We start from the raw sequence: 14,561 nt of genomic DNA, 5'->3' as shown, positions 1-14,561 counted from the left end.
CTTGTTTTGTTCAACATTCCCAGAGTCAGAATAAATATTACTCTGGGGATAGCAGAAAACCTGGGAACTGAAACGTCAAAGTAGCAATATTCTACAATGCCTTTCACGTTAACTCCTCAGATCTTCATTAGTTTTGTTGTTGTTGTTTTGGGGCCACACCTGTGGTGCTCAGGGCTTACTCTTGGCTCTCAGCTCCTCACTCCTGGAGGTGCTCAAAGGACCATACGGGGTGTGTGAGATTGAACAAGGTTGGCTGCATGCAAGTCAAGCATGAGCTCTTTATGTATTTGGAGGTCTCCCCAGCAGTTCTGGAGGCAGGGTGTACTCAGATGTCACCCTTGGTGACACTCAGCCCAGCAGGGAAGCCTGAGGAATCACTGTTCAAAGACTTGGTGCTGAGAGCACCAGAACTGCACCCTGGGGTGCAGAGTGTGACAGGAGTTGAACTTGGGGTCTTTCAGATACGAGGAAAGCACTCTACCCTTGGAAGATAGTAACCCTTGGAACTATCTCCAAGACCATTTGAAGTTTCTAAAAAAAATCTGTATCAGGTCTAGAGAGACATTCCAGCAGGAAAGGCATTGGCTTTGCATGTGACCAACCTGCGTTCAATTCCCAGCACCCTGTATCATTCCCCAAGCCTGTCAGGAGTGATCCCTGAGTAAGCTCTGAGTGCCTCCAAGGATTCACACCCACACCCCTCCAAAAAAATGTTTTGTACCATTACTCCTTGTTTTGTTGGTTTTTTTTTTTAAATAAGAAGTTGGCCTAAATAGGGAAGACCTGTTTTGTATATACAGAGTTTCATAGAATGTCAGACTATCTCAGTGACTATGGAAAAAACTTCAGATTCTAGAAATGATGCAAAAATGAGGTGGCTGACTTGTGAATGTGTGAGTGCACCTAAATCTGGACAACAGGTGTGCTGTACGTATTTCTAGTTTTCGTGGAATTTTTTAGACTCTCACGAGCCTTGGCCTCCCCTTCGGCTTGACAGTGTTTGCTTTAAGAATGCTTATCCACATAAAATGGATAAGCAGACAAGAATTTTGTATTTGTTTCACCCGCCTAAAAACTCTCAAAGGTAAATTACAGAAACCTCAAATTCCAAATAACAAGAATAACAACAGTTCTGATGTAAACACTTCCCATAATTAAGCCCATCTAATCAATTCCACCACAATCCTACCTAATACTGGACTTAAATTCTAGCTCTAAGAATACATGGTTAATTTCTTGTCCTTTTTACATCCCATTTTTATTTCTCCCACCAGGAATTCAGGTTCCCCCTACTGTGGGAAAGTAAGGAATTCTATGGAACCTTTTGTCAATAAAAATGGCATGAAGGGAAGGAGCAATTACCATTACATTAAAAACATATTTTAGCATTCCCAAAACTAAAAAGTCAGTCTAGTAAACTATACCAGATAACAAACAAGACATAAAATGACATGAACACAAAGTAAAAGCAGAAATGATGGGATGAATATACAGCCGCATCGTACAGTTGCCAGGGAAGGGCATCAGCAATGCCACCGGCTCAGGGCACCATCAGAACATCTGCTGCAAAAACAATACCGAGTGTTCATTTTGCTTTTTTCATAAAACTAGAAATCTATGACTTTCTTTTGGATAGCAAAAATAGGCACCAATGTAGTTTCTTCATAAAGACAGGGTGGCATCATTCAAACTTTAGGAAGGCAAGGTATACCTATGTTATTTTTGAAGATTTAATTTTTAGCTTTAAAATTAAAATAATTTAATCAGTTGAAAGCATCCTGGGGAGAAGTAAAATTTCTTTTTCCCTATGCTGCCCAAAGGAAAATAATTTAAGCCATAAATGGAAGTCACTTACATAATTTAAATTTTCTAGTAGATATAATAAAAAGATAAACAGTGAAAATTTTATTACATATTTTCTTTCATCCAATATATTAAAATTATTTTAATAGAAAGTCAACATAAAATTGTAAGATATTTTACATTGATTTTTCTACAATTTTCAGTCTTGTTTATATCTTATATTTATTCAGACTAGTCACATTTCAAATAGTTAATAGTTGTATATGGCTTAAAAGAACAAAGAAGGAAACAAAGGGAAAATTAATGATTGATGTTATTAATTTATAATTTTCCAAAAGGTAAAATCATGGTCTGAATACAAATATAAAATGAATATGTCTGAGATTGATACATTCAACCCATCATTTGATGAGACAACTAGAGAGATAACAAAGATTCACTACACTTGATGAGCTGGTCACTTTAGTTAATTCAATAAGGGAATCTTAGAGTAGGATTGCTGTATATGTTACAAAATAGTCTCCTGTTGGGACATAAACCCCAACTCTTCCTGGAGACATAAACTACTTATATCTCAAATGGAAGAAAATTTATAAGTGAATAGCTGTTCCTACAACTGTCAAGAGCTGTGACAATAAAAATCCAATCACAGGTACCACAAGTATTGAATTGGAAGAGCCTTTGTGACCTATTTCTAAGTTTCAGGTAATTTTCCTCATAGTAGTAACTAGCACAGTGGGTAGGGTGTTTGCCTTGCAAGCGGCCAACATGGCCGACCCGAGTTCAATTCCTCCACCCCTGTTGGAGAGCCCGGCAAGCTACCAAGAGTATCTCGCCCGCACGGCAAAGCCTGGCAAGCTACCCGTGACGTATTCGATATGCCAAACACAGTAACAAATGTCACAATGGAGACATTACTGGGCCTGCTCAAGCAAATCAATGAACAATGGGAGGTCAGTGACAGTGACAATAGTAACTAGGTTTATGGATGTCAGGGATGAGAGCAAAAATGACAAGAGGAAGGCACCATCTAGCAGCCAAGTGAATAAGCTAAATATTATGTTGGCCGGATCTGAGTGTGAACTTGCAACAACTGTGGGGTGTGAACTCACTCGCAACTCATTCATGCCCCTGGGGACACACTATTGAATTCCACCAACTGACAAGCCTGCTGCTCCCAGTCAGTCTCTGGCTCTCTACCCAGCTGGGCCAGATGCTGGACTGGTTCTGGACAGCAAAGGGCAGGGAAAACTCAGACTGGCACCAGTGACCAAGATCCCAATTCCTTGAAGACTGTTGCCTTGGCTTCCATCGGCCTAGAGTTTGCCATGTGTCTACAGCTAGAAGATACCGAGTTAGTCCGATTCCACTATGAAAATCAGAGTGAAACGCGTCTGAGGCCTTATTGTTATTATGATGGAAGGTGTATGTGTGGGTGTGAAGTGCCCTCCAAGCAAACCAAAGGCTTCATACACTGAGACATAGAATGCTGTGTAGTGACCTAGAAAGCACGTGTTCTCACTCCACTAATTCTTTGCTCTCACTTTTCATCAACAAAGCATGACTTGGGCTTTGCCAGTAGCTTACTGATCTGGCTTTCACTGTCCTTTTCTGCTTCCTGTTCCTACCACCAATAACTTTATTTCATCATGATGTTGTACGCTTGCTGCTGAACTGCTGGGTCTAACAACTGAAAAGCTATACCTCTGAACACGAGACTCCCTTTTGAAATGAAGGCTTGTAAGCATGGTGCAGGGTCGGCCACGGCCCCAGAAACACAAGGACTTAATGCAGAACCCGACAGCTTGGAGCAGAAAAGTGAACGGACTATGCGTTGATCCAGGCCATCAGGTCTGTCCGGAGGGGAAAGGGTGTTGCCCCATTCGCCCTCTCCTCTCTGGAAAGAAAGATGGCGGCCACATGGGAGCCTTGTGGACAGCAGGCATGAGCCGGGGGAGTGGGGGCGACTAAAACCTCATGGGAAGGGGGACGTTCCGGTCCGTCCTTCACGTCCTACTGAGGTCAACAGTTGCCCCCCGCGAGCAGCTCTCCAGCATGGCCACAGCCCCATAAGCACAAGGACTTAATGCAGAACCCGGCAGCTTGGAGCAGAAAAGTGAATGGACTATGCGTTGATCCAGGCCATCAGGTCTGTCCAGAGGGGAAAGGGTGTTGCCCCAGTCGCCTTCTCCTCTCTGGAAAGAAAGATGGCGGCCGCATGGGAGCCTTGTGGACAGCAGGTATGAGCCGGGGATGTGGGGGCGACTAAAACCTCATGGGAAGGGGGGCGTTCCGGTCCGTCCTTCACGCCCTACCGAGGTCACCAGTTGCCCCCCGCGAGCGGCTCTCCAGCACGGCCACGGCCCCAGAAGCACAAGGACTTAATGCAGAACCCGGCAGCTTGGAGCAGAAAAGTGAATGGACTATGCGTTAATCCAGGCCATCAGGTCTGTCCAGAGGGGAAAGGGTGTTGCCCCAGTCGCCTTCTCCTCTCTGGAAAGAAAGATGGCGGCCGCATGGGAGCCTTGTGGACAGCAGGTATGAGCCGGGGTAGTGGGGGCGACTAAAACCTCATGGGAAGGGGGGCGTTTCGGTCCGCCCTTCATGCCCTACCGAGGCCACCAGTTGCCCCCCACTAGCGGCTCTCCAGCACGGCCACGTCTCCAGTGCACAGAAACCAATTTCTTAACTATCTGACTTTCAGTAGAAATACTTCCAGGTTCAATAAGTAAAATAGCAGAAATCCAAAACCAACATTTAATTCTTGAACCCAGCTGTAGAAAGCAAATCACTTCACAATGCTTTTTCAGCATGTCTGATTTGGGGGGGGAGGGGTAAACTCTAAATAATAGTGGTGAATCTTTTATTGAAACAATGAATCTAATCAAAGCAGATAGAGTGTTAACTAGAATTCATCTGCCTCACAGGGACTGGGAGGGGTGGGGGGTGGGGTTTTATTGGGGTTCTTCATGGTAAAAAATAAGTTTTGGTAAAGGGAAATGTGTTTGATATTTGCATGACTGAGACCTAAACCTGAAAGCTTTGTAACCTTTCCCACGGTGATTCAATAAAGAAATAAAAAATAAAAATAAAAAATAAAAAAATAAAAAAAAATTTTAAAAAAAAAGCATGTTGCAGGGTGACTCACTGTGCACGGAATATCGGAGTCGAGCTCCCGGAACACAGACACCCAGTTGTCCTGCTGGGCGACATTCCAGTTCGGATAGTCCACAAAGATGGCGTGGGCCATGATCTCCTCTCTGTCATTATGGAGGGTAATGGCAAGGTTTGCCTTTTCCCTGTGAAAATGATTAAAAATGTACAAACAAGTAAGAGAACCAGAAGTGAGAAGATGAACCCATGCCCACCTCCTTTGATTAGCAGAGCTCAGCATCTACCACACAGGAATATGACCTTCAGAAAAGATGGGAATAAAATGCCAGCAATGCTGAGAGTAGACATTTCAGAACATCTGGTGATACAAACTAAATTTTTATTGAAAATTACATTTCAGAGGGTCAGAGTGATAGTATAGTGGGTAGGGTATTCTTGTATGCAGCCAACCTGGATTTGATCCCCAGCATCCCATATGGCCCCCTGGGCACTGGAAGTACTGATTCCTGGGTACAGAACCCTTGAGCACCACTGGGTGTGGTCCAAAAACAAAACAAAAAAGGAAAAAAATTACAGTTCTGGGGAGATAACACAGGGATTAAAGTTCAGGCAAGATATGTGCTCATCTGGTCCCAGATGGGGTAGGTGCTGTATCCCACCTTCTCCAGATGGAACCCCAATGACCATGAGCCTGCATGCAGGTAACCAGGACATTGTTTCCAAACCGTGCGGCCGCATAAGCAGCTGCGCAACATCTTCCTATATACAAAGTGATCTATGGAAAGTAAATCATCCAACATTTCTTCCTGAAAATAAGACTTAGCTCTTTTGCAAACCACAACACCCAAAAGGTGAGAGAGAACAGAGGGGAATACCCTGCCACAGAGGCAGGGTGCGATGGGGAGAATGGGGGATGGGAGGGATACTGGGATCCGTGGTGGTGGTAAATGGGCACTGGTGGAGGGATGGGTATTCAAAATAAATAAATTTTAAAAAAGCAAAATAAAAAAAAAGATATGTGCTCATCTGATCACCAACAGCACATTGCTTGCTTCAGGTGTGAGCATGCTGGGGTGGATGGTTAATCCCTGAGCCACTGGGCCTGAGCAGCACTGCATCCCCGGGATCTTTCCTCGAGCCACAGACCGGGGAGCTGAGAATCACAGAGAGGCCTCCAGGCCTACTGAGCATCACTTCAAGAGAGTCTCTGACCCCTCAAAAAAGAAATTACATTTCATAGGAAAGGTGTTATAGTTATCATCAGTACTTAATATCTTTCCCTTTAAAATGCCATATTTGGTTACATTTTCTCCTTTGTCTCCATGTCAGCATTTCTTCTGGGTTGACGTAACCGTGGACAATCAGGATAGACCACGGTCGGGGGCTGAGAAGGCCACTGTCAATGGAGCTGTCAGGGCCCAGACAGAAAGGTCCTGGATACAAGGGTACATTGCTCCCTCACACACAGCAGCTAATCTAAGAGTTTACCTTCACCTCCTAGCATTCTTGATCTGTTTTCTAAACTCTGGGGGCAGGGGCCTGGATTCATTGATTCTTATAGAAATTGGGCATTTAAAACATTAGCTAATAGAATCACAGAAATGAAGGCCCTACAGGGGCAACCCAGCGAGTTAATAAAGTTAAGAGAAGAAATGTTTCTACTGACTCTTATTCTGGTCAAGAGACATCTTGATGAATAATCCTAACTGCCACTTTGTCAAATGAGCTATGACTTAGAGACACAATAAAGTTTACTATAAAAATCATTATTTGGATATTGAGATGTAGTCTTCAGCTTAAAATGTAATTTTCATTTCCTTAGTTGATTGAAACCTACTAAGACCTTAAACTGGAGGGAAAAGATTCAAAAGTTGCTCAAAAAAATGGAGGCAGAAATTACCATTGTCCTTATTAATGGGACTAGGAGAAAAGATGGAATCCAACCAAAGGAGAAGAACAGCCGAGAAAATAGAAAGATATATGCGTGCTTCTTAGTAGCATGTATAAACAAGCACATACATATATAGATAGATATACATAGACATTGAGGTCACACCCAACAGTTCCAGGAACTGCTCTGGGCTCAGTGCTTGGGGATCACTTTGGATGAAGCTGGAGGAATCATGTACTTCCTGTACTTACTTTTTTCTTTAAATCAATTTACTATGACTTAAATATTTTAATGAGAACTCTACGTTGCTATGGTACATGGAAAACAAGCACCCCTTAATATAAAGTAGAAAATAACCATAAAAATAAAAATACAGTATTTGAAACATGAACTGGAGTGATAGTAGAGAGGGTAGGACATTTGCCTTGCATGCAGCTGACAGGATCCTTAACACCACATATGATCCCCAGAGCCCTGCCAGGAGTGATCCTTGATCACAAAGCCTGAAGCACCACCTGAGCACCACCCAATGTGTTCTCCCATAATCATGCATGTGTGCACGCGCGTGCACACACACACACACACACACACACAGAGCCCTTGGAAAATCAAAGTTGTGCAAAACTTTTGGAAATGTGCTATGCCTGTCTGTTGGCACCTTTCCAAGGAAATCCCAATCCTTGCATTTTTTTTTTGTATGTTTGTATGTGCTTGCTCATACATGCTTTTCTTGACCGTCCTTCTTCTTTGGTTGGATGCCATCTTTTCTCTAGGAGAAATTAATAAGGACAATGGTAACTTCTGCCTTCATTTTTTCTTTAAGGAACTTTTGAATCTTTTCCCTCCAACTTTAGGTCTGAGTAGGTTTCAATCAAGGAAATGAAAATTACATTTTAAGCTGAAGACTACATCTCAAGCACAGGGGACTCCACCTGGTGCAGCTGGCCCATGGCACTGCCCAAACACTGCAGCCAGTTGACCTTGGCCCTGAGTATAGAATACAGTAACAACACAAAGGACTTAGTAGCATGAAGATCTATTCCCCCAACTTCTATTATCTGAGTCCCTGAAGCCCCTCATTCTACTTCTGAAGTTGCTCCTTCCAGCTCCTGGTTCTTTGGGTTCCTGTCACAAGATGCCAGCACCCTGGCCTGAGTTTCATTCTGAGACCTTATTCTAAAATCAGATGACAATTTACCAGGAGCACAGGATCCCATACAAGTCAGTAATGATGGCAGTGGGGGGTGGGGGGGGGGAAGAGGGCAAGGGCTGAGGCCTGGAAGCCCCCACCCCCTTGGGGAAGCAAGGGAAAAGTGTTCCTGGAAACCCAATTTGAATTTGAAATGCAGTTATTCATGGGAACTGTGGATGGTGGTTGAATTCTATAGTACAGTTAGTACAGGACTATAACACACAGACATTCTATATTAAATGGGCTTTTGTGCACTGGCCTGGGAAGTCAGTCACAAATAACTTTATTTCTATGGGAAAATACACGGCAAGTTCCAAATGACTGACAACAAAAATCGAACATTTGTAGCATCATCCTTTTGAATGTATAATTTCCACTTCTTATTACCTTCTAGTCATTAACTCCTCTATAGGAGAGATAAGAAGCCCTGGTGAGCACAAAGAAAGGGGAGGAGGACCAAGACAAAGGGAGAAGCTGCTTTCAGGGACGGATTTTAAATGATTCACTTTAATGAGCCCATCTAAACCAAAAGAGGTCTACTTAGGCACACATGTGTATATATTTCACACAAAATAGATTAAAGTCCAAAGATTGTTATCCAGCAATAGAAATCAGAGTCTTCATTAGAGTAATGTCTCATTTATTCAATTGGTTTAGGAAATTTTCCAAGCACAGCCATAACTCATTTCATTTAACTATATTTGATGGGAATCTTGGCCAAACAGTGTCCCTGTTTTCTGCTTTGTTCAGCAGCAGGAGTGACAAAGGGTCCGTGCTCCCTTTGTGCCACTGCACACTGAGCCACAGCCGGCTGTGGTTTCCCCACCCCTCCACACGCACGGACTTCTTCACTGCGACATCTGGAACTTGCCAGTTCTTTCAGCCCTTTTCCCACACATCTGCTGTTCCATCTCTTCATTTTCTCTCCTGAAATTCTGCAGATTTTTATGGTGAGATTTTTATGGCCTGTATCTGTAACTGAGCTAACCAGCAATGAGATCAAATGGAATTAGTTCTTAATTGAAAATATAGAGCTTTGGGGCTGGAGAGATAGCACAGCAGGTAGGGCGTTTGCCTTGCATGCGGCCGACCCGGGGTCGATTCCCAGTATCCCATATGGTCCCCTGAGCACCGCCAGGAGTAACTCCTGAGTGCAGAGCCAGGAGTAACCCCTGTGAATCGCTGGGTGTGGCCCAAAAAGCAAAAAAAAAAAAAAAAAAAAAAAGTAGAGCTTTGTCTGACTTAATAGTTGAAGTCTTTACCCAAGAATAGTAGAAATAAGTAGCAGTAGGATTGCTCCACAGCTTAGAAGGTGGCCTCACATGCTGGGGGAAAGGGCAGCTCAGACAGAGAAGGAATCACCAAGTAAAGGGTGCGAGGAGGGCCCGCTTGGGATGGGAGATGCGGGCTGAAGGCAGACTATAGACCGAACATGATGGCCACTTAATAACTCTATTGCAAACCACAACACCCAAAAGGAGAGAGAGAGAGAGAGAGAGAGAGAGAGAGAGAGAGAGAGAGAGAGAGAGAGAGAGAGCGCAAAAGGGCATGTCCTGACACAGGCAGGGTGGGGTGGAGGGGACGGGGTGGGAGTGGTGGGAGGGGCTCTGGGACCACTGGTGGTGGAAAATGGGCACTGATGGAGGAATGGATACTCGATCATTGTATGACTGAAACGCAAGCACAAAAGATTGTAAGTCTGTAATGGTACCTCACAGTGATTCACTAATAAAAATTTTTTTAAAAAATTTTAAAAAATAGTTGAAGTCTTTAAACCTAATCATGAACAGTTTTGTAATGGTGTATAACTCATGGTTATACAATAACAGGAATTAAAAAGTAAAAAAAAGTACTCGAAGTCTTTGAGTTTGATTCTGCCATTCATTTTTGTCGCCCTTCCAAGTGTGGTCCAGGAAGAAATACATAGGTGAATCACAAAAATCACAAGAAGAGAAACTGAAACAGTAATCAAAAGTTTCCATAAGACGGGCCACAGCAATAATACAGTGGGTAGGGCATTCGCCTTGCATGCAGTCAGCCAGGGTTCAACCCCCCAGCATCCCATAGGGCCCCCAGAGACCGTCAGAATAATTCCTGAGTGCAGAGCCAGGAGTAACCCCTAAACATCACTGGGTATGACCCAAAAAGTCAAAAAAAAAAAAAAGAAAGAAAAAGAAAAGTTTTCCTAAAAACCAGAGTTTAGGACTTAATACTTAACCAACAAATTCTGCAAAATATACAAAATCTATCCTACTCAAACTCTTCCAAAAAATCAGAGGGAGAATCCCACCCAAACAAATGTGAAGCCAATGTCACTCTAATTCCCAAACCGGAAAACAAACACACACCAAAAAACAGAGACACAGGGACTGGAGTGATAGCACAGCAGGTAGGGCGTTTGCCTTGCACACAGCCGACCCGGGTTCAATTCCCACCATCCCATATGGTCCCCTGAGCACTGAGTAATTCCTGAGTGCAGAGCCAGGAGTAACCCTTGAGCATCGCCAGGTGTGACCCAAAAAGCAAAAATAAAATAAAATAAAATAAAGAGACACAAGGGGCTGGAGAGATAGTGCAGCTAGTAGGGCATTTGCTTTTCATCCCATATGGTCCCCCAAGCACTGCCAGGAGTAATTCCTGAGTGCAGAACCAGGAGTAACCCTGAGCATCCCTGGATGTGGCCCAAAAAGAAAAAAGAAAAAAAAACAGATACAAAAAACAATACCATAGACTATCTCTGAAGAATGTAAAGGCAAAAATTAACAATAAAATCTGGTAAGCTAAATCCAAAAAGATACCAGGATGATCAAAAGAAACAGTGACCAGGATACAAAGACAGCTTATGGAATGAGAAAGTATATTCACCAAACACCCTTCTGATAAGGGGTTAATATCAAAAATTACATCAAATACCATAGGAAAATGGGGTGACGAAATGAACAGAAACGTTCTCAAATAAGACATTCAAATGGCCAAAGGGCACATGAAAAAATGCTCTTCATCACTAATCATCAGGGAGATGCAGATCGAAGCAACAATGAGATATCATATCTTAAAAAAAAAAAAGCAACCAGTGTTGGGGTGGATATGTGTAAAAAGGGACTCTCCTTCATTGTTGGTGAGAATGCCGACTGGTCCAGCCTTTTTAGAAAACAATAGAGACGTTTCTCAAAAAACTAGAAATTGAGTTCCCATTTGACCCAGCAGTACCACTTCTGGGAATCTACCCTGGGGGCCCAAAAACACACAGCAGAAACACCATCTGCACTCCTATGTTCATTGCAGCACTATTCACAATAGCCAGAATCTGGAAACAACCTGAGTGCCCAAGACTAGACAAATGGATAAAGGAACTACAGCACATCTACACAATGGAATACTATGCAGCTCTCTGGAAAAATGAGGTAATGAAATTTGACTCAAATAGATGGACATAGGGAGTTTCATGCTGAGTGAAATGAGTCAGAAGGAAAGGGACAGATATAGAATGACTACATTCACCTGTAGTATGTAAAAATGTAGTAGAAGAATAATATCCATGGCTTGGGGAAACAGGGGTTAAGAGAACTGTCAATGGTTGGAACTAACCACAAGGGTGTGTGGGGCCGAGGGTAGGTAATATAGGGAAGAAACCGCTATGACAATAATAGCTGGGAATGATAACGCTGGACAAGATCCAGGGTTAAAAGTAGGGAAGGGATATTCTTGATAATATTTCAGTATCAATATTGCAAACCACAATGCCCAAAAGGGGGGGGGGAGAGAGAGAGAGAGAGAGAGAGAGAGAGAGAGAGAGACAGAGACAGAGACAGAGAGACAGAGAGAGAGAGAGACAGAGAGAGAGACAGAGAGAGAGAGAGAAAATTAAAAAATATATATCAGGATGATCAGTCATTACCATTAAGTGGGATACATTTCCAATTTGCACAGATGGTTCAACATATATAATTAATGTAACACTACAGTCAATAAAAAGAACAAGAAAAAAACCCAGTATCAGTAGTGTTTAAAAGTCCTTAACCAAACTCAACACCCATTTATGACAAAAATTCTCAGTAAATTAGAACTAAAAGAAACATATCAACATAAAAAGACTGTATGATGAAACCACACTTAACTTCATATTGAGTGGTAAAAACTTGAAAACTTTTTTCTTAATATCCAGAACAACTGGCAGGCTACCTAATGTAACCTGCTCACATGGCAGAGTCTGGCAAACTCCCCGTGGCGTACCCAATATGCCAAATACCAGTAACAATGATGGGTCTCGTTCTCCTAACCCTGAAAAGCCTTGAATATCGCACTTTTTAAAAAAATCTCAGGGCTAGGACGAAGGAGACGTTACTGGGGCCTGCTCGAGGCAATCGACGAACAACAGGATGGTCATGATCGTGATCCGGAATAACATAGACAAAAATTTACTCAAATATACTATAGACTTAGATATTAGATCTAAAACCATAAAGAACATTAAAAAAAGAAAAGAGGTGATGCAATTCAGGACCTCAACATCAGAGATGTATTTCAAAACTTAATTCCAATGACAAGGAAAACAAAAGCAAGAATAAACAAATGGGCTACATTAAATTAAGAAGCTATTACAAAGATAAAGAAATTGCCAAAAAAATAAAAAGGTAACCTTAAAATTGGAAGAATATATTTGCATATCATACATTTGACAAGAGGTTTAAATCCAAAATATGAAAAGAGCTCACACTCTCAAAAAAAGCAATCCAATATAATAAAATGGACAAAAGTCCTGAATAGATATTTCTTAAAATAAGACAGAGAGTAAAGATAGGTCAATGGACTGTTGATCTGCATGCAAAAGGTGCAGGTTTGATTCCTAGCATCCCATGAGCCTAACATTCACCTGTGTGAATTCACATTCACATTGTATATAATACGTTAGAATGGCCTATGGCAAAAATATTGAAAACTTCAATGACAATGTTGCGGAGTAGAAGGAACTCTGGTACACTGTTAATGGGGAAAGTACACCGGTTTAGTTGCTATAAAAATAGGATAGAAACTGCCTAAAAAATAAAAATGGAAACCCCAATGATCCAGCAATATTATTCCTAGGCATTTTTCTGATAGATATAAAAACATTCATTCAAAAGGAAACTTATAGCCCTATAATCGTGGAATCTTTATTCACAATTGTAAAAATATGGAATCAATCTAAATATCTATGGAATCCATCTAACTATCTAATATCCCCTAAATATATACATGGACTTTTCTATTTATTGTTTTATCTATTCAATGGAATACAACTACTAGAAAATGAAACCATAGTTATTGGCATAAAATTAATAGAAATTAAGGTGGCTATGCTATGTGAAAGAAGTGAAGAATAACTATCAAATAGTTTCACTCCTATACAGGGTGTAAATTAATAAAACAAACTGGCAAGAGACAAGAACTAATTCATATACTCTGAGGGGCTGGACAAAGCAGTCTTTTTGGTGGGAGGATAGCACTGGAACTTAAGAGGTGGGAGTGATGACAATTATAAACATATTGAGGTGAAAACTAAGCTCTCACTTCCATAATACAGCATACCAAGCAGAAGTCAAGGAAAAAATAAATCTTGATGTTCTAAGAGTAATTACTGATTCTTTAAAGCAGCAGAGTTACCTTTCAGACACAATAACTGATTCCTTACTGGAGGCAGTAGAGTTACCTTTCAGAATCAAAGTTATTGATTGGTTTACACACTTTCAGATGAAATATTACAATAAGACAATTTAAAATTTAGTATGCTTAAGAGCAAATCCAGGCTTTATCACTTGCCAACAACTTGATCCAGGGCAGGCACTCATTTCCTCACGGTGGTAGCTACCTCCAAGAAGTGTCAGAATATTAAATATTTCCAAAGCACAGAGCATGGCAGAAAATAAGTTCTCAAAACAAGTGGGTAATTATCATTAATTTGACCCATGTCTCTATCAATGGGCAAGGAAGTTGAGATTGAACTCAAGTTTTTCTGAATCCAAAACCCAGAAGAAATCTTTTCAAATCAACTGTTCTTATGACTGTTTTTCTTCTATTTTCTTGCCATAGGTCTCCTAAGTACAAAGTAACAGAATTCTTTCCTGTAATGTGGTAAAATTGATAAAATTTGATAAAATTTGTTCCTTAGTCTCCTTATCCATGTACTTACAGAAGATAGATGATGTTAAGCTTCCCAAAAAGCTTCTGGGTAAATTTTCTAATAAGCTTTTGGATACAACAAATATCCTGAGATTCTGTTCTTCGGCAATGAACCACTTCTACCTTTCCTCTTGGAGAAGTGAGAACTGACATTTTTTATCCTGTCCTAAAAAGAGAGAAAACAGTCCAGTTTATCCAAGATGTCAAGCTCATTCGGTCACCATATTTACAAAGTTGAACATTATTGCACTTCCATGCAGAGGTATTAGACAGTTCCTGGGGTGCCTTTCCTCTGGGGCTGGCTGCAACAAATGTGACCCCAATCCAGTTGACAGGTTTCTCCCCAAGAAAATTATGTTTCTGAGAATTCATTTGTCTAGAAATTTCTGCAACCGTAATCTT

The 14,561-nt window shown here is 41.5% G+C and overlaps 1 protein-coding gene across 1 annotated transcript in view; it reads right to left on the bottom strand.

Moving 5' to 3' along the window:
* CFAP61 (cilia and flagella associated protein 61) overlaps nt 1–14,312 on the bottom strand; it is a 402,292-nt gene extending 387,980 nt beyond the window's left edge. The window contains exons 1-2 of the mRNA XM_056121438.1: nt 14,170–14,312; nt 4,952–5,102 (exon numbers count right to left, since the gene is read on the bottom strand). Coding sequence (XP_055977413.1) covers nt 4,952–5,102; nt 14,170–14,312 — 294 coding nt within the window. The remainder of the gene's footprint in view (nt 1–4,951; nt 5,103–14,169) is intronic.
* Between the last annotated feature and the right edge of the window lie 249 nt (nt 14,313–14,561).

This window comes from Sorex fumeus, unplaced genomic scaffold (assembly GCF_029834395.1).
Source record: "Sorex fumeus unplaced genomic scaffold, SorFum_2.1 ptg000044l, whole genome shotgun sequence".
In the NCBI taxonomy this organism is placed as follows: Eukaryota; Metazoa; Chordata; class Mammalia; order Eulipotyphla; family Soricidae; genus Sorex; species Sorex fumeus.
Note: the sequence above shows the minus strand (reverse complement) of the source record. Positions and strands in the feature narration are given on the sequence as shown.